Source organism: Taudactylus pleione, unplaced genomic scaffold (genome assembly GCF_031769625.1).
Source record: "Taudactylus pleione unplaced genomic scaffold, aTauple2 ptg000584l, whole genome shotgun sequence".
NCBI lineage: Eukaryota > Metazoa > Chordata > Amphibia > Anura > Myobatrachidae > Taudactylus > Taudactylus pleione.
In genome coordinates, this window is record NW_028284986.1 from 902,133 (window position 1) to 926,883 (window position 24,751).

Consider the following 24,751-nt stretch of genomic DNA (forward strand, 5'->3'; position numbering starts at 1 on the left):
GCAAAACCAGTGCTATTGGCTGCCAATCAAAAAATATATGGACAGAAAGAAGTGCAGCTCTGGCAACCACCACATAACTGAACCTAAGGGTGACAAATAAGTACAATTTAATTCCTCAATAAGAAACTTTTGTCCCATGGGTGCCGTGGAAAAAAAATGCTGATACTCTAGGGCACCGTGAATCGATAAAATTTGGGAACGACTGTTCTAGTGAATCGATAGGTTGCTTTCCCAGTGATGTCACTGGTTCCTTAGTGAATTGTTAGGCTGCATTCTCAGTGATGTCACTGGCTCCTAGTGAATGGATAGGCTGCATTCTCAGTGATGTCACTGGCTCCTAGTGAATGGATAGGCTGCATTCTCAGTGATATCACTGGCTCCCAGTGACTGGATAGGCTGCATTCTCAGTGATGTCCCTGGCTCCTAGTGAATGGATAGGCTGCATTCTCAGTGATGTCACTGGCTCCTAGTGACTGGATAGGCTGCATTCTCAGTGATATCACTGGTTCCCAGTGACTGGATAGGCTGCATTCTCAGTGATATCACTGGTTCCCAGTGACTGGATAGGCTGCATTCTCAGTGATGTCACTGGCCCCTAGTGAATGGATAGGCTGCATTCTCAGTGATGTCACTGGCTCCTAGTGAATGAATAGCCTGCATTCTCAGTGATGTCATTGGTTCCTAGTGCAGTGCTTCCCAAATGGGCGCCTTGGGTTGGTGGTCCAGTAGCTAATAAAATTATTTTTAGTCAGTGTAATAGGCAAAACCAGTGCTATTGGCTGCCAATCAAAAATATATGGACAGATTGAAGTGCAGCTCTGGCAACCACCACATAACTGAACCTAAGGGTGACAAATAAGTACAATTTAATTCCTCAATAAGAAACTTTTGTCCCATGGGTGCCGTGGAAAAAAAATGCTGATACTCTAGGGCACCGTGAATCGATAAAATTTGGGAACGACTGTTCTAGTGAATCGATAGGTTGCTTTCCCAGTGATGTCACTGGTTCCTTAGTGAATTGTTAGGCTGCATTCTCAGTGATGTCACTGGCTCCTAGTGAATGGATAGGCTGCATTCTCAGTGATGTCACTGGCTCCTAGTGAATGGATAGGCTGCATTCTCAGTGATATCACTGGCTCCCAGTGACTGGATAGGCTGCATTCTCAGTGATGTCCCTGGCTCCTAGTGAATGGATAGGCTGCATTCTCAGTGATGTCACTGGCTCCTAGTGACTGGATAGGCTGCATTCTCAGTGATATCACTGGTTCCCAGTGACTGGATAGGCTGCATTCTCAGTGATATCACTGGTTCCCAGTGACTGGATAGGCTGCATTTTCAGTGATGTCACTGGCTCCTAGTGAATGGATAGGCTGCATTCTCAGTGATGTCACTGGCTCCTAGTGACTGGATAGGCTGCATTCTCAGTGATATCACTGGTTCCCAGTGACTGGATAGGCTGCATTCTCAGTGATATCACTGGTTCCCAGTGACTGGATAGGCTGCATTCTCAGTGATGTCACTGGCCCCTAGTGACTGGATAGGCTGCATTCTCAGTGATGTCACTGGCTCCTAGTGAATGAATAGCCTGCATTCTCAGTGATGTCATTGGTTCCTAGTGCAGTGCTTCCCAAATGGGCGCCTTGGGTTGGTGGTCCAGTAGCTAATAAAATTATTTTTAGTCAGTGTAATAGGCAAAACCAGTGCTATTGGCTGCCAATCAAAAAATATATGGACAGATTGAAGTGCAGCTCTGGCAACCACCACATAACTGAACCTAAGGGTGACAAATAAGTACAATTTAATTCCTCAATAAGAAACTTTTGTCCCATGGGTGCCGTGGAAAAAAAATGCTGATACTCTAGGGCACCGTGAATCGATAAAATTTGGGAACGACTGTTCTAGTGAATCGATAGGTTGCTTTCCCAGTGATGTCACTGGTTCCTTAGTGAATTGTTAGGCTGCATTCTCAGTGATGTCACTGGCTCCTAGTGAATGGATAGGCTGCATTCTCAGTGATGTCACTGGCTCCTAGTGAATGGATAGGCTGCATTCTCAGTGATATCACTGGCTCCCAGTGACTGGATAGGCTGCATTCTCAGTGATGTCCCTGGCTCCTAGTGAATGGATAGGCTGCATTCTCAGTGATGTCACTGGCTCCTAGTGACTGGATAGGCTGCATTCTCAGTGATATCACTGGTTCCCAGTGACTGGATAGGCTGCATTCTCAGTGATATCACTGGTTCCCAGTGACTGGATAGGCTGCATTCTCAGTGATGTCACTGGCCCCTAGTGAATGGATAGGCTGCATTCTCAGTGATGTCACTGGCCCCTAGTGAATGGATAGGCTGCATTCTCAGTGATGTCACTGGTTCCTAGCAAATGGTTGACTATATCCTCATGAATTTTGGTTCAGCTCAAAAACTGGCTTCCGCCCCTGTATGAATACACTGGGGCAACATTAATTCAACAGTCAGCTCTACAAATACTTGTGCTACTGCCCGGACCTACCACTTGTATGGTTCCTGTGCTGGGGACGCTGTATCCCTTCCTGCCGACAGCATCCAGATCAATCACGCCCTGTGGGGGGAGGAGCACAGAACAGACATTTGCATGCTGGTAGTTATAATAAAAAGCACATAATGTTGTGAATGAGCCCCTGCCATATATAGTATACGGATTGGGGCGTTGCTTTATAGAGTGAAATGACTGTAAGAAATAATATTTATGAAGTGCAAGAGATGCTAATAACGCCAATGTTATATAGAATAGTGGGTGGAAGCCTCTTGCCCAGCCTAGGTCTTACAGTGGTTGCACCCTCTATAATATAAAGCAGAGATCCAGTGGATCTAATCCATGGGCTGCTGGGAGGCCGAGATTTAGGTCGCTGTGTGGGGGTAAGGGAGCTACATTATAGTAAGGGTTACCCCTTCTGTCCTATCACCCCTCCTAGCATCAGAACACACCTCCTGCGCAGTCTCCACGTACCAGCAGCACAGCTGCATCCATATGGTGGTGTCTAGTACCGGTGTAATGCATAGAAGCCATAACCAGTGGTTCCTACCTGTGCGATCACTCCGGCACAGATAAAGAACACCAGGCGGCACGTTTCCCATCAACTGGATACCAGGGTGCAGCTCCGGGCTCTGACCCAGAAAAGCTCCCCACACCCGACCTCTACAGGTTTGTACAAGCGCAGGCTGAGATTATTAAAGGCCGGTGGTTGGTCCGGATTAGATACTAGAGGCCCAGCAGTTAGGAAAACACAGACTGTACAGAAGCATGACAGTAAACTGGGCGAACACATGACCCGGCCAGGTACCAATGCAGTGTAATGTCATATTCCTACCAGGAAAGGTGAGGGGGCGCTGTGCTCAGAGATGTGAAAGTAGGTGACCTCCACCGGCAGGGTGACGTGCTGAGGGCAGTACGAGCCACTGGCGCCAATCTCTGCCGTAAATCCTTCAATCTGACCAGATGGAGCGAATCGGCCCCTTAGAATGGACTCCTTAGACAAAAAATATCCTTGTTACAATACACTGTATTCCTTGTAGTATATATGCGGCGTCTACATTAATGGACTGTGGGCCTGATTCAGAGCCGGACGCTCTAACCAGAGCGCTCGCTCTGAATCAGGGCCCTTTTACCTCAACTTGGAGCGGCCTCTTGGACGCTCGCATAGCTGTTACCACCCACAGCTTATGCGAGCGTCCATGATGATGGTCGCGATAGTCAAGACCATCGCGACCATCGGGCTTGCGACGAGACCCTGCGGTAGGGTCTCGCTGCCGCAAGCCCTGGAGTGATTTTGGCTCTATCAGAGCCAAAATGACTCCCACTGACATCACTACTGATGTCAGTGGGGCCGGCCCCAGACGGTAGGCGTTCCCATGGGAACGCCTCCGTCTGGAAGCCACGCCCCCGGCACACCCACCAAAGGGGGCGTGCTGTCAGTCACCATCGACAGCACGTCCCCTTTGGTGCGAGACTCCGAACGACGGCTACCCAGTCGCTCGCCGGGTCTCGGGCATGTGCACGACGGAGCTCCCTCCGTCGTGCGCATGCGCATTAGGGCACCATCGCGAGCGGGTCTGAAATAGGCCCTGTGATAGGATAATAACATAATTCTCCTATATACATTGGTACAGTGATATGGGAACAAGAAATGAAAGCGATTAAGTAGATCATACAGCGTTGGAAGGCAGGGGCAGGACACGCATATCACACAAGGGGATTAATGTAGGAAGAAGTGATAAAATATTAATCACCTAAGGGTCTATTTACTAAGCCATGGATGGAGGTAAAGTGAAAGAAGATAAAGTACCAGCCAACCAGCTCCTGTCATTTCATAAACACAGCCTGTGACATGGCAGTTAGGAGCCAATTGGCAGGTACTTTAGCTCTTTCCAAGACATAGAGTCGTATTCAATGTGAGCCAAGCAGCGATACTTTTTCGCGACTCGGACTTTCCGCCTACTTCGCCTGTTGTGCAGGCGGAAAAGTATCGCGGCCGTCCCTGCTTCACCCCGTATTCAATATGGAAGTACATGAAAACGGGACCCGGCAAAACGTGAACAGTCAGAATTGGGGAAATCAGCCTGACACCCCCCAAAATATGCTCTGACATGGGGGTTCCCTATGGTTCCCCCCGATTTGGCTTGCTGAAGGTATTTGGTGTTTTTAAACGGGTTCAATAGCTGCTAAATAGCGTTTTTCTATACCAGGTGCAGAATAGTATTCAGGAGGGTTTTTTCCAGAAAATAACTTATCCCAGCATATTTGGGGTACATGAAAATGGGGGTCAGCAAATTTAAAAGTTGCTAAAGTGAAGTTGAAACAATTGTGAAAAATCCACCAGTCGCAAACACCTGCAATCAAAAAAACACCTGGGGCGCACTTGGGGACCCCCCCCCCCCCAGAGTCAAGTTCACTAGTTTTTAAGTTTGTACCCGAACATTTTTTTTTCGCCCCCTTTTTTAAAGTAATTTTTTGGGGTCTTCTTAAGTGTTTAAAACATTTTTGACACGACTGTCTAAAGAATGCACGGGGGTTCCCGCAACGTTGCACCCCAAAACCCCAATTCTGCACTTTTTTCCGCCTCCCATTCATAGGCGAAACTTTTCCACCTATTACATTGCACTGACTTTCCGCTGAGTAAAAGTCAAACAGGCGAAAATGACGTCATCAGCGAAAAGTTTCCACCAAAAAGACGCAGAAACTGACTTTTCGCCTCAAATTGAATACGGCCCTTAGTAAATAGACCCCCTAGTTACTAAAAAGATTTCTATCAACATTTAAAAGTCACATTGCAGAGACCATCAATACATTTACAGACAGGAAATATGGTGTGCATGGAAAAACATTCCCCCACAATCACTTCCCAACAACTAGTCACCATCTGCTGAGTCAAAACGAATTTACTAAACACAGTAAAAGCAAAGGAGGGAAGGTACAAGGTAGGTGTACTTGGCACTGCGACCGGAAGAGGACAAGTTCCCATCTCTCCAACCGGCAGTGACATCACAATATTTAACGCTTCGCGTTTACCTCAAAGTTCCCGAGCAGGGAGCGGCTGACGCACGATGTTGCCCAGCTCCCAGTACAGCTCCTGCCCGGCGCTCCTTTCCTCGCACTACGCAAAGTTCTCCTTTAAAAGAAAAAAAACACAAAAAAAACACAAAATTGGAATTAAGACCTCATGACTCCAAGAGCTGACAATCTTCTGGGATACTGGCAAATGGTAAAGAGCTGAGGAGATCACCTACAGGTCTGAGGGCAGGGAAAAGAACGCAGGGATGCAACACTTACGACTTCAAGCGCAGTCCTCGCTTTAACCTCCGACTGGTGCAGTCTGGTGGGTTCTGGGAACAGAAAATTGGCGAAGTAAGTTCTCAGGAAGATAAGAGCTAAAACCAGATGGGACAGAATAGTCAACGCACGGAAAGGGGCGCCAGAGACGACGAGAGAAGCAATGGCGTGCATTTATCAAGGGCAGCCATTTATATCTAAATCAACATCCAAATTTAGCCCATCAATTCAGAATATCTCTAGCACCACTCCTGATTCAGCCTACAATATGGGGGAAGCCTTCGCCGTCATTTATTTGGAGTGTAGTACCTCTGCTGTCCTGCAGGTGTCAGTCTTGCTGGTAAGAATTTACTACACAGATGTTGTAAATGGGCTGACAGTATACTTACCATAGACACAGGTCACCAACGGCAACCGTGGTGGTCGCTGTGACCTGAACAAAAACATTCGGTCAATAGAAAGCCGAGCAGCAGGGGCCGAGTTTTGGAAACCAATTTTGAAATGGTTTAAAACCAAAAGCATTTTGCAATTAGAGGGATCTCTTTATATATTCAACAAATGCAATAACGGGCACTGATTTAGGAAATATACAATTTATCTGTAAAGAAGAAAAACAAAAGCAGCTTCTAAACTATGAAATTGCCGGTAACATTGATAAGAACATTGATTTTTAGTTCTTTAGACAGATCCACACAGGGCTTTAGGGAGAATATTTGTCATTGCCCCCTTGGGGATTCCAGATTTTGGGCCTGATATACAGTTGTGCGCTAATCCCTTTGCATCTGTGTAAAACGTCGCAGCGGCTGCGTAAAACGTTGCAGCTTCGGTCTCAGATCAGTCGATCATCTGCCCTGTAAACGAGTATAGGGTCCCACAGACTAGGCGAAGGGAACAAAGACGCCTGGCGCCAGTGAAGCTGCGTACAAAGACCCGCTCGCTGGATTTGACACGCCCCATGAAACGGTTGTTACAAGACCGCGTTTTTGTAGCCATCCCTCCGTTACCACCCACAATCGGCCCATAACGGTCAATATAAATCCTCTCTGAGAGCAACAACGCAAAGGCAGCGGGACGCATGCGCAGGGCGAGGCATGGGCTGCAATATAAACATCGGATAACTTCATAAATATCGGTATCACGAACAAATCTGAATTTTAGGATCGGTGACAAGAGATCAAATATATCAGACACACAGAAAGCTGATAAAGAGCCTACCAGTAACGGGTCCATCGCACTGGGATCTACTATGAGTCTCTGCCCACGGCAGGCTGCGACACCCCCCACACACACCTCCTCTGTATACAGGCCGACATTACAGGGCCCCGGGAACCTCTCTGACCAACACACCATGCCCCCCCCCCCTCCGCACTGCTGACCCTCACTGTAGGGTGTTCTGCATTGTCCTCACCTACCTGCCAGTCACACACCTGTGACACGGTGATAGGAAGCTTCTAGGTGTGGTCACATTCCCACAGAATGGGCCCTGCCTGTGTGTATGGGCCGATGGCACGCATACAGCCACCTGTAGTGACCCAAGCCAGGGGACATGGATGGGAACAAAGGGCCTTATTCAGACCCGGTCGCTAAGCTGCGGACGCACGCTATGGGCGATTATCAAACGTTTGCACATGCATCAAAGTACGCATGTGCGAACCAGTCACTGCGGCCGGGAATCGTGCGCTCGTAGTACACAGACTGGACGCTACTTTGAGTGAGATTGCGCCGTTTGTGAGTGGTGACAGGGGAAGGTGGTGGTGCGAACGCAGGCGTGTCTGGGCGTCAAAACAGAGTTCTATGGGTGTGTATAATTAGCATGGAGGCGTCATTGTACACGTCACTTGGTTGTATTTCAGCCTGCAGTGATCGCAGTGCTTGCGGCGGGGTAGGGTCTACCTCAAGCGCTGCGTGCAGCTCCGATGGCTCTCGATGGTTCCGATTGTTCATACACTTCCTGGAGATGACGTGTGTTAAGAGAGAAAAGTGGGCGTCTTTATACCAGCGTACCTTCGCTCTGCCGTCGCTCTCTAAGACATAGAGGGCCTCCTTACACCAGATAGTGCGATCGCAGCATTTGTATACCCGGCCCCTTGTAGCTGCGAGAGAGCGCAGCTTAGCGTCCGGGTCTGAATGAATCAGCAATCAGACTGCGTAACCAAATCTGCGGGTGTGTTAAACACAAGGGGGCGCTCCGCAATAGACAAGTCCCCAGGTTCTTTGGGGGCAATTCAGTTCAAAGCAGGTGGACACGATACATGGCAGAAGTGCGCAGAAAAACTTGCAATGTCGGGGTGCCATAGGTGGCCAGTGGGCTGCAGAGCATTGCTTGGAATTGAGGGCTTGATTCAGACCCGCTCGTAAGCAGCCGCTCGTTCGCTCTGAGCGATGTTCGCACAACTGCGCATGCGTACGGGTCGTAATGTGCATGCGCAAACCAGTCATTGCGGTCGGAAATCGAACGCTCACAAAACAGCGAGGGGCTGCTAATTTGATTGACAGAATGTACCGTTTGTGGGTGGTAACAGGGGAAGGTGCTTGAAGATCCGAACGCAGGCGTGCCTAATGGTAAAAAGGGCGTTTAATGGGAGTGCATAATTAGTAAAGGAGCGTCATCGCCAACGTCACTTGGTTGTCTTTTATAGTGTTAACTCTAGCTCCGGCGGCAGGCAGGGCGCCGGAGCTAGAGAGGGCAACCTTATGCGCGCCTGAAAAGGGGGCGTGGTCATGAAAAGGGGGCGTGTCTATAAGACGCGTCCCCTTTTCGTCATACTTGGGGGCGTGCCCGGCGCTTACGGACATGCCGGGCAGCCCCCAAGCGCTGCAGAAAGGGAGAATAGATGCCGGACGCATGCGCCCGGCGTCTATTCTCCGGCGGTGACCGGGACATCACCGCGACACCGCATGTTTCTCCACCAGCGGGACACTGCGTCCCGCGGGTGAGAACGGCACCCGCAGGCTGTGAAGGCAGGGCGCTTTTTTGCCCTCCTCCTGGAGGGCAGGGTGCTTTTTACCCTCCAGAAGGAGGGCAGGGTGCCGCGCCCCGCTAAAACAGCCTAGCGGGAACGCTAGTCTTTTAGCCTGAACTGCTCGCAGTGATTGCGGTAGGAAAAAACTACCACAAGCACTGCGAGCAGTTCAGACGCCTTTCGATGCACCTGATTAAACAAATAAATACCGGAGATGACGTGTGATGCGAACGGTAAAGAGGCGTCTTTACAAAATAGCGAGCGCATTTTTCGTTCGCTCGCTCAGACATAGAAGCGTCAACAAACCGCAATGAGCGAGTGCTCAATTTAAATAGCCGGCCCCTTTTTAGGAACGACCTTCTGCATATAGCGTCCGGGTCTGACTCAGGCCCTGAATTCCACCTTTGTGATTAATGCTTGTGTGTAGTTAATACACTTTAAGGACTCGATTTGATGTCTAGCAACGCAAATATAGAAAATATTAAATATACACCTGGAAATGAAGCCCTGGGGCAGTGCAGAGACCTGTGGCCTTCAGATCACAGTCTATGGAACCACAAAGACGTTTCTCTACGTGGTGCAGGGAGAGGGATGATCATACTGAATGTGGCAGCATATATCAGGAATTAGGTGCCCTACAGAGGGGCTGGGGAGACGGAGGCCTGCAGTGCGGTGATATTATTAACCTGCCTTAGAGAATAATTACTTTATTAATATAATCAGTGTTTATAGCAGGGAATCGCCCAGAGCGACGGAACTCTCACACCCCAGTATCACAGGAATCACACCAGTTTAACCACTTCCTGTCTGGGCCAGAGCTGCTAATAAGCAGCCAGCAGACGGGAACACAGTGTGACAGGGGTGTCTGATGTTACATCTCAGGGTGATCGGAGGCTACGTCTACATCAGGCCCAGTAGCTTCCAGAGACAGGGCGACACGCGAGACAGAGAGAGTCATGCACATGAGAGAGGGAGAGCTGTGAGACAGAGAGAGTCATGCACATGAGAGAGGGCGACACGCGAGACAGAGAGAGTCATACACATGAGAGAGGGCGACACGCGAGACAGAGAGAGTCATACACATGAGAGAGGGCGACACGCGAGACAGAGAGAGTCATGCACATGAGAGAGGGCGACACGCGAGACAGAGAGAGTCATGCACATGAGAGAGGGCGACAAGTGAGACAGAGAGTCATGCATATGAGAGAGGGAGAGCTGTGAGACAGAGAGAGTCATGCACATGAGTGAGGACGACACGTAAGACAGAGAGAGTCATGCACATGAGAGAGGGAGAGCTGTGAGACAGAGAGAGTCATGCACATGAGTGAGGACGACACGTAAGACAGAGAGAGTCATGCACATGAGAGAGGGAGAGCTGTGAGACAGAGAGAGTCATGCACATGAGAGAGGGCGACACGCGAGACAGAGAGAGTCATGCAGCGTGCCTGCTACCCTGATCTACAGTGTGCCCAGAATCCCCTGTCTGCAGCATGCCTGCTACCCTGATCTACAGTGTGCCCAGAATCCCCTGTCTGCAGCATGCCCGTTACCCTGATCTACAGTGTGCCCAGTATCCCATCTGCAGCATGCCTGCTACCCTGATCTACAGTGTGCCCAGAATCCCATCTGCAGCATGCCCGCTACCCTGATCTACAGTGTGCCCAGAATCCCATCTGCAGCATGCCCGCCATCCTGACCTACAGTGTGCCCAGAATCCCATCTGCAGCATGCCTGCTACCCTGATCTACAGTGTGCCCAAAATCCCATCTGCAGCATGCCTGCCATCCTGACCTACAGTGTGCCCAGAATCCCATCTGCAGCATGCCGGCTACCCTGATCTACAGTGTGCCCAGAATCCCATCTGCAGCATGCCGGCTACCCTGATCTACAGTGTGCCCAGAATCCCATCTACAGCATGCCCGCCATCCTGATCTACAGTGTGCCAGAATCCCCTGTCTGCAGCATGCCTGCCATCCTGATCTACAGTGTGCCCAGTATCCCATCTGCAGCATGCCTGCTACCCTGATCTACAGTGTGCCCAGAATCCCATCTGCAGTATGCCCGCTACCCTGATCTACAGTGTGCCCAGAATCCCATCTGCAGCATGCCCGCCATCCTGATCTACAGTGTGCCCAGAATCCCATCTACAGCATGCCCACCATCCTGATCTACAGTGTGCCCAGAATCCCATCTACAGCATGCCCGCCATCATGACCTACAGTGTGCCAGAATCCCATCTGCAGCATGCCCACCATCCTGATCTACAGTGTGCCCAGAATCCCATCTGCAGCATGCCCGCCATCCTGATCTACAGTGTGCCCAGTATCCCATCTGCAGCATGCCTGCTACCATGATCTGCAGTGTGCCCAGTATCCAATCTGCAGCATGCCCACCATCCTGATCTACAGTGTGCCCAGAATCCCGTCTGCAGCATGCCTGCTACCCTGATCTACAGTGTGCCCAGAATCCCATCTACAGCATGCCCACCATCCTGATCTACAGTGTGCCCAGAATCCCATCTGCAGCATGCCCGCCATCCTGATCTACAGTGTGCCAGAATACCCTGTCTGCAGCATGCCTGCTACCCTGATCTACAGTGTGCCCAGTATCCCATCTGCAGCATGCCTGCTACCCTGATCTACAGTGTGCCCAGTATCCGATCTGCAGCATGCCTGCTACCCTGATCTACAGTGTGCCCAGTATCCCATCTGCAGCATGCCTGCTACCCTGATCTACAGTGTGCCCAGAATCCCATCTGCAGCATGCCCGCCATCCTGACATACAGTGTGCCAGAATCCCATCTGCAGCATGCTCGCCATACTGATCTACAGTGTGCCCAGAATACCATATGCAGCATGCTCACCATCCTGATCTACAGTGTGCCCAGAATCCCTGTCTGCAGCATGCCCGCTACCCTGACCTACAGTGTGCCAGAATCCCATCTGCAGCATGCCCGCTACCCTGACCTACAGTGTGCCAGAATCCCGTCTGCAGCATGCCTGCTACCCTGACCTACAGTGTGCCCAGAATCCCATCTGCAGCATGCCTGCTACCCTGACCTACAGTGTGCCAGAATCCCATCTGCAGCATGCCTGCTACCCTGACCTACAGTGTGCCAGAATCCCATCTGCAGCATGCCTGCTACCCTGATCTACAGTGTGCCCAGAATCCCATCTGCAGCATGCCCGCTACCCTGATCTACAGTGTGCCCAGAATCCCATCTGCAGCATGCCCGCCATCCTGATCTACAGTGTGCCCAGTATCCCATCTGCAGCATGCTCACCATCCTGATCTACAGTGTGCCCAGAATCCCCTGTCTGCAGCATGCCCGCTACCCTGACCTACAGTGTGTCAGAATCCCATCTTCAGCATGCCCGCTACCCTGATCTACAGTGTGCCAGAATCCCGTCTGCAGCATGCTCACCATCCTGATCTACAGTGTGCCCAGAATCCCTGTCTGCAGCATGCCCGCTACCCTGACCTACAGTGTGCCAGAATCCCATCTGCAGCATGCCCGCTACCCTGACCTATAGTGTGCCAGAATCCCGTCTGCAGCATGCCCACTACCCTGACCTACAGTGTGCCCAGAATCGTATCTGCAGCATGCCTGCTACCCTGACCTACAGTGTGCCCAGAATCCCATCTGCAGCATGCCTGCTACCCTGACCTACAGTGTGCCAGAATCCCATCTGCAGAATGCCAGCTACCCTGACCTACAGTGTGCCCAGTATCCCATCTGCAGCATGCCTGCTACCCTGATCTACAGTGTGCCCAGAATCCCATCTGCAGCATGCCCGCTACCCTGATCTACAGTGTGCCCAGAATCCCATCTGCAGCATGCCCGCCATCCTGATCTACAGTGTGCCCAGTATCCCATCTGCAGCATGCCTGCTACCATGATCTACAGTGTGCCCAGTATCCCATCTGCAGCATGCCTGCTACCCTGACCTACAGTGTGCCAGAATCCCGTCTGCAGCATGCCCGCTACCCTGATCTACAGTGTGCCCAGCATCCAATCTGCAGCATGCGGGCTACCCTGATCTACAGTGTGCCCAGTATCCCATCTGCAGCATGCCTGCTACCCTGACCTACAGTGTGCCAGAATCCCGTCTGCAGCATGCCTGCTACCCTGACCTACAGTGTGCCAGAATCCCGTCTGCAGCATGCTCACCATCCTGATCTACAGTGTGCCAGAATCCCATCTGCAGCATGCCCGCTACCCTGACCTACAGTGTGCCCAGAATCCCATCTGCAGCATGCCTGCTACCCTGACCTACAGTGTGCCCAGAATCCCATCTGCAGCATGCCTGCTACCCTGACCTACAGTGTGCCAGAATCCCATCTGCAGCATGCCCGCTACCCTGACCTACAGTGTGCCCAGTATCCCATCTGCAGCATGCCTGCTACCCTGATCTACAGTGTGCCCAGAATCCCATCTGCAGCATGCCCGCTACCCTGATCTACAGTGTGCCCAGAATCCCATCTGCAACATGCCCACCATCCTGATCTACAGTGTGCCCAGTATCCCATCTGCAGCATGCCTGCTACCATGATCTACACCAAAAGACCCGGAAGACCACGGAAGACAACTGTGGTGGATGACAAAAGAATTATTTCCCTGGTTAAGAAAAAGCCCTTCACAACAGTTGGCCAAATCAAGAACACTCTCCAGGAGGTAGATGTATATGTGTCAAAGTCAACAATCAAGAGAAGACTTCACAAGAGTGAATATAGAGGGTTCACCACAAGATGCAAACTATTGGTGAGCCACAAAAACAGGAAGACCAGATTAGAGTTTGCCAAACAACATCTAAAAAAGCCATTACAGTTCTGGAACAACATCCTATTGACAGATGAGACAAAGATCAACTTGTACCAGAGTGATGGGAAGAGAAGAGAAGGAAAGGAACTGCTCATGATCCAAAACATACCACCTCATCAGTGAAGCATGGTGGTGGTAGTGTCATGGCGTGGGCATGTATGGCTGCCAATGGAACTGGTTCCCTTGTATTTATTGATGATGTGACTACTGACAAAAGCAGTAGAATGAGTTCTGAAGTGTTTCGGGCAATATTATATGCTCATATTCAGTCAAATGCTTTAGAACTCATTGGACGGTGCTTCACAGTGCAGATGGACAATGACCCGAAGCATACTGCAAAAGCAACCAAAGAGTTTTTTAAGGCTAAAAAGTGTAATGTTATGCAATGGCCAAGTCAATCCCCTGACCTGAATCCGATTGAGCATGCATTTCACTTGATGAAGACAAAACTGAAGGGAAAATGCCCCAAGAACAAGCAGGAACTGAAGACATTTGCAGTAGAGGCCTGGCAGAGCATCACCAGGGATGAAACCCAGCATCTGGTGATGTCTATGCGTTCCAGACTTCAGGCTGTAATTGCCTGCAAAGGATTTGCAACAAAGTATTAAAAAGTGAAAGTTAGATTTAGGATTGTTTAGTTTGTCCCATTACTTTTGGCCCCTTAAAAAGTGGGAGGCTCATATAGAAACCATTGTAATTCCTACACCGTTCACCTGATTTGGATGTAATTACCCTCAAACTAAATCTGAAAGTCTGCAGGTAAATCACATCTTGTTTGTTTCATTTCAAAGCCATTGTGGTGGTGAATAGAGACCAAAATATGAAAATACTGTCAATGTCCCAATATTTATGGACCTGACTGTATATTTAATAAAGATAAAAGGAAATTTAAATGAAAAAAGTGAAAATTTTAATACTGAGATATAAATTAAAAAGTTAAATGTAATAATATTAAAATAAGGAGTATGTAATACCTGTAAAGGGAAAAAGGTTAGAATAAAAAGGTTAATAGCTTTTATTGTGTATAAAGTCCGTGCTGGGAAGTACAGGGGTTCCAATGGTGTCAGTACTGGCCTTGCAGGAAAAGCTGCAGATTTTTAATTAAATAGCTGTCCCTATATCTGCCATTATTTGCCATGTGCTGATTGGTTCCCTCCGTATGTGTCTAGTTCGCCGTTCTCGGCAGGTTCGCTCCGTGAGTGTTTTGGTCTTTTGCTCAGCGGCGCGGTATGCTGACGTTATTACCAACATACTTGCAAGGTCTGTGGCCGAAAAGGTAGGCAGATATAGGGACAGCTAGTTAATTCCAAATCTGCAGCTTTTCCTGCAAGGCCAGTACTGACACCATTGGAACCCCTGTACTTCCCAGCACGGACTTTATACACAATAAAAGCTATTAACCTTTTTCCCTTTACAGGTATTACATACTCCTTATTTTAATATTATTACATTTAACTGTTTAATTTATATCTCAGTATTTTAATTTTCACTTTTTTCATTTAAATTTATATTTATTAAATATTTTATTTTACATTTTAAATTTATTTATTTTGTATTATTTTTAATTTATTTGGTCTAATTATTAGTCTTTTGCATTTTCCATCATTTACCTAGTTTTTTTTAAATTCCTTCATTTTTATTTAGCACCAACACAAGCGCCCCTTTTTTATATTCTGATCTACAGTGTGCCCAGAATCCCATCTGCAGCATGCCCGCCATCCTGATCTACAGTGTGCCCAGAATGCCATCTGCACCATGCCCGCCATCCTGATCTACAGTGTGCCCAGAATCCCGTCTGCAGCATGCCCGCCATCCTGATCTACAGTGTGCCCAGAATCCCGTCTGCAGCATACCCGCCATCCTGATCTACAGTGTGCCCAGAATCCCATCTGCAGCATGCCCGCCATCCTGATCCACAGTGTGCCAGAATACCATGTCTGCAGCATGCTCGCCATCCTGATCTACAGTGTGCCCAGAATCCCATCTGCAGCATATCCCCATCCTGATCTACAGTGTGCCAGAATAACATATGCAGCATGCCCGCCATCCTGATCTACAGTGTGCCCAGAATTCCATCTGCAGCATGCTTGCCATCCTGATCTACAATGTGCCAGAATACCCCGTCTGCAGCATGATGGCCATCCTGATCTACAGTGTGCCCAGAATGCCATCTGCAGCATGCCCGCCATCCTGATCTACAGTGTGCCCAGAATCCCGTCTGCAGCATGCCCGCCATCCTGATCTACAGTGTGCCCAGAATCCCATCTGCAGCATACCCGCCATACTGATCTACAGTGTGCCCAGAATCCCATCTGCAGCATACCCGCCATCCTGATCTACAGTGTGCCCAGAATCCCATCTGCAGCATGCCCGCCATCCTGATCCACAGTGTGCCAGAATACCATGTCTGCAGCATGCTCGCCATCCTGATCTACAGTGTGCCCAGAATCCCGTCTGCAGCATACCCGCCATCCTGATCTACAGTGTGCCAGAATAACATCTGCAGCATGCTCGCCATCCTGATCTACAGTGTGCCAGAATCCCGTCTGCAGCATGCTCGCCATCCTGATTTACAGTGTGCCCAGAATCCCGTCTGCAGCATACCCGCCATCCTGATCCACAGTGTGCCAGAATACCATGTCTGCAGCATGCCCGCCATCCTGATCTACAGTGTGCCCAGAATTCCGTCTGCAGCATACCCGCCATCCTGATCTACAGTGTGCCCAGAATCCCATCTGCAGCATGCACGCCATCCTGATCCACAGTGTGCCAGAATACCATGTCTACAGCATGCCCGCCATCCTGATCTACAGTGTGCCCAGAATCCCGACTGCAGCATGCTCGCCATCCTGATCTACAGTGTGCCCAGAATCCCGTCTGCAGCATGCCCGCCATCCTGATCTACAGTGTGCCCAGAATTCCATCTGCAGCATGCCCGCCATCCTGATCTACAGTGTGCCAGAATCCCCCGTCTGCAGCATGCCCGCCAACCTGATCTACAGTGTGCCCAGAATTCCATCTGCAGCATGCTCACCATCCTGATCTACAGTGTGCCAGAATCCCATCTGCAGCATGCCCGCCATCCTGATCTACAGTGTGCCCAGAAACCCGTCTGCAGCATGCCCGCTACCTTGATCTACAGTGTGCCCAGAATACCATGTCTGCAGCATGCTCACCATCCTGATCTACAGTGGGCCCAGAATCCCGTCTGCAACATACCCGCCATCCTGATCTACAGTGTGCCAGAATAACATCTGCAGCATGCTCGCCATCCTGATCTACAGTGTGCCAGAATCCCGTCTGCAGCATGCTTGCCATCCTGATCTACAGTGTGCCCAGAATCCCGTCTGCAGCATACCCGCCATCCTGATCTACAGTGTGCCCAGAATCCCATCTGCAGCATACCCGCCATCCTGATCTACAGTGTGCCCAGAATCCCATCTGTAGCATGCCGCCATCCTGATCCACAGTGTGCCAGAATACCATGTCTGCAGCATGCCCGCCATCCTGATCTACAGTGTGCCCAGAATCCCGTCTGCAGCATACCCGCCATCCTGATCTACAGTGTGCCCAGAATCCCATCTGCAGCATGCCCGCCATCCTGATCCACAGTGTGCCAGAATACCATGTCTGCAGCATGCCCGCCATCCTGATCTACAGTGTGCCCAGAATCCCGACTGCAGCATGCTCGCCATCCTGATCTACAGTGTGCCCAGAATCCCGTCTGCAGCATGCCCGCCATCCTGATCTACAGTGTGCAAGAATCCCCCGTCTGCAGCATGCCCGCCTTCCTGATCTACAGTGTGCCCAGAATTCCATCTGCAGCATGCTCACCATCCTGATCTACAGTGTGCAAGAATCCCATCTGCAGCATGCCCGCCATCCTGATCTACAGTGTGCCCAGAATCCCGTCTGCAGCATGCCCGCTACCTTGATCTACAGTGTGCCCAGAATCCCATGTCTGCAGCATGCTCGCCATCCTGATCTACAGTGTGCCCAGAATCCCGTCTGCAGCATACCCGCCATCCTGATCTACAGTGTGCCCAGAATCCCGTCTGCAGCATGCTCGCCATCCTGATCTACAGAGTGCCCAGAATCCCGTCTGCAGCATGCTCGCCATCCTGATCTACAGTGTGCCAGAATACCCCGTCCGCAGCATGCCCGCCATCCTGATCTACAGTGTGCCCAGAATCCCATCTGCAGCATGCCCGCCATCCTGATCTACAGTGTGCCAGAATACCATGTCTGCAGCATGCTCGCCATCCTGATCTACAGTGTGCCCAGAATCCAGTCTGCAGCATATCCGCCATCCTTATCTACAGTGTGCCCAGAATCCCATCTGCAGCATGCCCGCCATCCTGATCTACAGTGTGCCCAGAATCCCGTTTGCAGCATGCCCGCTACCTTGATCTACAGTGTGCCCAGAATCCCATGTCTGCAGCATGCTCGCCATCCTGATCTACAGTGTGCCCAGAATCCAGTCTGCAGCATATCCGCCATCCTTATCTACAGTGTGCCCAGAATCCCGTCTGCAGCATACCCGCTATCCTGATCTACAGTGTGCCCAGAATCCGGTCTGCAGCATGCTCGCCATCCTGATCTACAGTGTGCCCAGAATCCCGTCTGCAGCATGCTCGCCATCCTGATCTACAGTGTGCCCAGAATCCCGTCTGCAGCATGCTCGCCATCCTGATCTACAGTGTGATAGAATACCCCGTCTGCAGCATGCCCGCCATCCTGATCTACAGTGTGCCCAGAATCCCATCTGCAGCATGCCCGCCATCCTGATCTACAGTGTGCCAGAATACCATGTCTGCAGCATGCTCGCCATTCTGATCTACAGGTGTGCCCAAAATACCATGTCTGCAGCATGCCCGCCATCCTGATCTACAGTGTGCCCAGAATTCCATCTGCAGCATGCTCGCCATCCTGATCTACAGTGTGCCAGAATACCCCGTCTGCAGCATGCTCACCATCCTGATCTACAGTGTGCCAGAATACCCCGTCTGCAGCATGCTCGCCATCCTGATCTACAGTGTGCCAGAATCCCCCGTCTGCAGCATGCCCGCCATCCTGATCTACAGTGTGCCAGAATCCCCCATCTGCAGCATGCTCACCATCCTGATCTACAGTGTGCCCAGAATCCCATCTGCAGCATGCCCGCCATCCTGATCTACAGTGTGCCAGAATCCCATCTGCAGCATGCCCGCCATCCTGATCTACAGTATGCCAAGAATCCCATCTGCAGCATGCTCACCATCCTGATCTACAGTGTGCCCAGAATCCCATCTGCAGCATGCTCGCCATCCTGATCTACAGTGTGCCAGAATACCATCTGCAGCATGCCCGCCATCCTGATCTACAGTGTGCCAGAATCGCGTCTGCAGCATACCCGCCATCCTGATCTACAGTGTGCCAGAATCCCCCATCTGCAGCATGCCCGCCATCCTGATCTACAGTGTGCCAGAATCCCCCGTCTGCAGCATGCTCACCATCCTGATCTACAGTGTGCCCAGAATCCCATCTGCAGCATGCCCGCCATCCTGATCTACAGTGTGCCAGAATCCCATCTGCAGCATGCCCGCCATCCTGATCTACAGTATGCCCAGAATCCCATCTGCAGCATGCTCACCATCCTGATCTACAGTGTGCCCAGAATCCCGTCTGCAGCATGCTCGCCATCCTGATCTACAGTGTGCCAGAATACCATCTGCAGCATGCCCGCCATCCTGATCTACAGTGTGCCAGAATCCCGTCTGCAGCATGCTCACAATCCTGATCTACAGTGAACCAGAATCCCATCTGCAGCATGCCCACCATCCTGATCTACAGTGTGCCCAGAATCCCGTCTGCAGCATGCTCACCATCCTAATCTACAGTCTGTCCAGAATCCCCTGTCTGCAGCATGCCCGCCATCCTGATCTAGTGTGCCCAGGAATCCCCTGTCTGCAGCATGCTCGCCATCCTGATCTACAGTGTGCCCAGAATCCCATCTGCAGCATGCTTGCCATCCTGATCTACAGTGTGCCAGAATCCCATCTGCAGCATGCCCGCCATCCTGATCTACAGTGTGCCCAGAATCCCATCTGCAGCATGCCCGCCATCCTGATCTACAGTGTGCCCAGAATCCCATCTGCAGCATGCCCGCCATCCTGATCTACAGTGTGCCCAGAATCCCGTCTGCAGCATGCCCGCTACCTTGATCTACAGTGTGCCCAGAATCCCATGTCTGCAGCATGCTCGCCATCCTGATCTACAGTGTGCCCAGAATCCCGTCTGCAGCATACCCTCCATCCTGATCTACAGTGTGCCCAGAATCCCGTCTGCAGCATGCTCGCCATCCTGATCTACAGTGTGCCCAGAATCCCGTCTGCAGCATGCTCGCCATCCTGATCTACAGTGTGCCCAGAATCCCGTCTGCAGCATGCTCGCCATCCTGATCTACAGTGTGCTAGAATACCCCGTCTGCAGCATGCCCACCATCCTGATCTACAGTGTGCCCAGAATCCCATCTGCAGCATGCCCGCCATCCTGATCTACAGTGCGCCAGAATACCATGTCTGCAGCATGCTCGCCATCCTGATCTACAGGTGTGCCCAAAATACCATGTCTGCAGCATGCCCGCCATCCTGATCTACAGTGTGCCCAGAATCCCATCTGCAGCATGCTCGCCATCCTGATCTACAGTGTGTCAGAATACCCCGTCTGCAGCATACTCACCATCCTGATCTACAGTGTGCCAGAATACCCCGTCTGCAGCATGCTCGCCATCCTGATCTACAGTGTGCCAGAATCCCCCGTCTGCAGCATGCCCGCCATCCTGATCTACAGTGTGCCAGAATCCCATCTGCAGCATGCCCGCCATCCTGATCTACAGTATGCCAAGAATCCCATCTGCAGCATGCTCACCATCCTGATCTACAGTGTGCCCAGAATCCCATCTGCAGCATGCTCGCCATCCTGATCTACAGTGTGCCAGAATACCATCTGCAGCATGCCCGCCATCCTGATCTACAGTGTGCCAGAATCGCGTCTGCAGCATACTCGCCATCCTGATCTACAGTGTGCCAGAATCCCCCATCTGCAGCATGCCCGCCATCCTGATCTACAGTGTGCCAGAATCCCCCGTCTGCAGCATGCTCACCATCCTGATCTACAGTGTGCCCAGAATCCCATCTGCAGCATGCCCGCCATCCTGATCTACAGTGTGCCAGAATCCCATCTGCAGCATGCCCGCCATCCTGATCTACAGTATGCCCAGAATCCCATCTGCAGCATGCTCACCATCCTGATCTACAGTGTGCCCAGAATCCCGTCTGCAGCATGCTCGCCATCCTGATCTACAGTGTGCCAGAATACCATCTGCAGCATGCCCGCCATCCTGATCTACAGTGTGCCAGAATCCCGTCTGCAGCATGCTCACAATCCTGATCTACAGTGAACCAGAATCCCATCTGCAGCATGCCCACCATCCTGATCTACAGTGTGCCCAGAATCCCGTCTGCAGCATGCTCACCATCCTAATCTACAGTCTGTCCAGAATCCCCTGTCTGCAGCATGCCCGCCATCCTGATCTAGTGTGCCCAGGAATCCCCTGTCTGCAGCATGCTCGCCATCCTGATCTACAGTGTGCCCAGAATCCCATCTGCAGCATGCTTGCCATCCTGATCTACAGTGTGCCAGAATCCCATCTGCAGCATGCCCGCCATCCTGATCTACAGTGTGCCCAAAATACCATGTCTGCAGCATGCTCGCCATCCTGATCTACAGTGTGCCCAGAATCCCATCTGCAGCATGCCCGCCATCCTGATCTACAGTGTGCCCAGAATCCCGTCTGCAGCATGCCCGCTACCTTGATCTACAGTGTGCCCAGAATCCCATGTCTGCAGCATGCTCGCCATCCTGATCTACAGTGTGCCCAGAATCCCGTCTGCAGCATACCCTCCATCCTGATCTACAGTGTGCCCAGAATCCCGTCTGCAGCATGCTCGCCATCCTGATCTACAGTGTGCCCAGAATCCCGTCTGCAGCATGCTCGCCATCCTGATCTACAGTGTGCCCAGAATCCCGTCTGCAGCATGCTCGCCATCCTGATCTACAGTGTGCTAGAATACCCCGTCTGCAGCATGCCCACCATCCTGATCTACAGTGTGCCCAGAATCCCATCTGCAGCATGCCCGCCATCCTGATCTACAGTGCGCCAGAATACCATGTCTGCAGCATGCTCGCCATCCTGATCTACAGGTGTGCCCAAAATACCATGTCTGCAGCATGCCCGCCATCCTGATCTACAGTGTGCCCAGAATCCCATCTGCAGCATGCTCGCCATCCTGATCTACAGTGTGTCAGAATACCCCGTCTGCAGCATACTCACCATCCTGATCTACAGTGTGCCAGAATACCCCGTCTGCAGCATGCTCGCCATCCTGATCTACAGTGTGCCAGAATCCCCCGTCTGCAGCATGCTCACCATCCTGATCTACAGTGTGCCAGAATCCCATCTGCAGCATGCCCGCTACCCTGACCTACAGTGTGCCCAGAATCCCATCTGCAGCATGCCTGCTACCCTGACCTACAGTGTGCCCAGAATCCCATCTGCAGCATGCCTGCTACCCTGACCTACAGTGTGCCAGAATCCCATCTGCAGCATGCCCGCTACCCTGACCTACAGTGTGCCCAGTATCCCATCTGCAGCATGCCTGCTACCCTGATCTACAGTGTGCCCAGAATCCCATCTGCAGCATGCCCGCTACCCTGATCTACAGTGTGCCCAGAATCCCATCTGCAACATGCCCACCATCCTGATCTACAGTGTGCCCAGTATCCCATCTGCAGCATGCCTGCTACCATGATCTACACCAAAAGACCCGGAAGACCACGGAAGACAACTGTGGTGGATGACAAAAGAATTATTTCCCTGGTTAAGAAAAAGCCCTTCACAACAGTTGGCCAAATCAAGAACACTCTCCAGGAGGTAGATGTATATGTGTCAAAGTCAACAATCAAGAGAAGACTTCACAAGAGTGAATATAGAGGGTTCACCACAAGATGCAAACTATTGGTGAGCCACAAAAACAGGAAGACCAGATTAGAGTTTGCCAAACAACATCTAAAAAAGCCATTACAGTTCTGGAACAACATCCTATTGACAGATGAGACAAAGATCAACTTGTACCAGAGTGATGGGAAGAGAAGAGAAGGAAAGGAACTGCTCATGATCCAAAACATACCACCTCATCAGTGAAGCATGGTGGTGGTAGTGTCATGGCGTGGGCATGTATGGCTGCCAATGGAACTGGTTCCCTTGTATTTATTGATGATGTGACTACTGACAAAAGCAGTAGAATGAGTTCTGAAGTGTTTCGGGCAATATTATATGCTCATATTCAGTCAAATGCTTTAGAACTCATTGGACGGTGCTTCACAGTGCAGATGGACAATGACCCGAAGCATACTGCAAAAGCAACCAAAGAGTTTTTTAAGGCTAAAAAGTGTAATGTTATGCAATGGCCAAGTCAATCCCCTGACCTGAATCCGATTGAGCATGCATTTCACTTGATGAAGACAAAACTGAAGGGAAAATGCCCCAAGAACAAGCAGGAACTGAAGACATTTGCAGTAGAGGCCTGGCAGAGCATCACCAGGGATGAAACCCAGCATCTGGTGATGTCTATGCGTTCCAGACTTCAGGCTGTAATTGCCTGCAAAGGATTTGCAACAAAGTATTAAAAAGTGAAAGTTAGATTTAGGATTGTTTAGTTTGTCCCATTACTTTTGGCCCCTTAAAAAGTGGGAGGCTCATATAGAAACCATTGTAATTCCTACACCGTTCACCTGATTTGGATGTAATTACCCTCAAACTAAATCTGAAAGTCTGCAGGTAAATCACATCTTGTTTGTTTCATTTCAAAGCCATTGTGGTGGTGAATAGAGACCAAAATATGAAAATACTGTCAATGTCCCAATATTTATGGACCTGACTGTATATTTAATAAAGATAAAAGGAAATTTAAATGAAAAAAGTGAAAATTTTAATACTGAGATATAAATTAAAAAGTTAAATGTAATAATATTAAAATAAGGAGTATGTAATACCTGTAAAGGGAAAAAGGTTAGAATAAAAAGGTTAATAGCTTTTATTGTGTATAAAGTCCGTGCTGGGAAGTACAGGGGTTCCAATGGTGTCAGTACTGGCCTTGCAGGAAAAGCTGCAGATTTTTAATTAAATAGCTGTCCCTATATCTGCCATTATTTGCCATGTGCTGATTGGTTCCCTCCGTATGTGTCTAGTTCGCCGTTCTCGGCAGGTTCGCTCCGTGAGTGTTTTGGTCTTTTGCTCAGCGGCGCGGTATGCTGACGTTATTACCAACATACTTGCAAGGTCTGTGGCCGAAAAGGTAGGCAGATATAGGGACAGCTAGTTAATTCCAAATCTGCAGCTTTTCCTGCAAGGCCAGTACTGACACCATTGGAACCCCTGTACTTCCCAGCACGGACTTTATACACAATAAAAGCTATTAACCTTTTTCCCTTTACAGGTATTACATACTCCTTATTTTAATATTATTACATTTAACTGTTTAATTTATATCTCAGTATTTTAATTTTCACTTTTTTCATTTAAATTTATATTTATTAAATATTTTATTTTACATTTTAAATTTATTTATTTTGTATTATTTTTAATTTATTTGGTCTAATTATTAGTCTTTTGCATTTTCCATCATTTACCTAGTTTTTTTTAAATTCCTTCATTTTTATTTAGCACCAACACAAGCGCCCCTTTTTTATATTCTGATCTACAGTGTGCCCAGAATCCCATCTGCAGCATGCCCGCCATCCTGATCTACAGTGTGCCCAGAATGCCATCTGCAGCATGCCCGCCATCCTGATCTACAGTGTGCCCAGAATCCCGTCTGCAGCATGCCCGCCATCCTGATCTACAGTGTGCCCAGAATCCCGTCTGCAGCATACCCGCCATCCTGATCTACAGTGTGCCCAGAATCCCATCTGCAGCATGCCCGCCATCCTGATCCACAGTGTGCCAGAATACCATGTCTGCAGCATGCTCGCCATCCTGATCTACAGTGTGCCCAGAATCCCATCTGCAGCATATCCCCATCCTGATCTACAGTGTGCCAGAATAACATATGCAGCATGC

General features: G+C 50.2%; 1 protein-coding gene across 3 annotated transcripts in view; it reads right to left on the minus strand.

Moving 5' to 3' along the window:
- The window catches only part of ATOSB (atos homolog B), a 111,841-nt gene that overhangs the window by 16,092 nt on the left and 70,998 nt on the right, over positions 1-24,751 (minus strand). For all 3 annotated transcript variants that reach the window (XM_088453618.1, XM_088453619.1, XM_088453620.1), the window contains exons 4-7: positions 5,806-5,858; positions 5,545-5,644; positions 3,347-3,505; positions 2,509-2,577 (exon numbers count right to left, since the gene is read on the minus strand). In XM_088453618.1, coding sequence (XP_088309744.1) covers positions 2,509-2,577; positions 3,347-3,505; positions 5,545-5,644; positions 5,806-5,858 — 381 coding nt within the window. The remainder of the gene's footprint in view (positions 1-2,508; positions 2,578-3,346; positions 3,506-5,544; positions 5,645-5,805; positions 5,859-24,751) is intronic.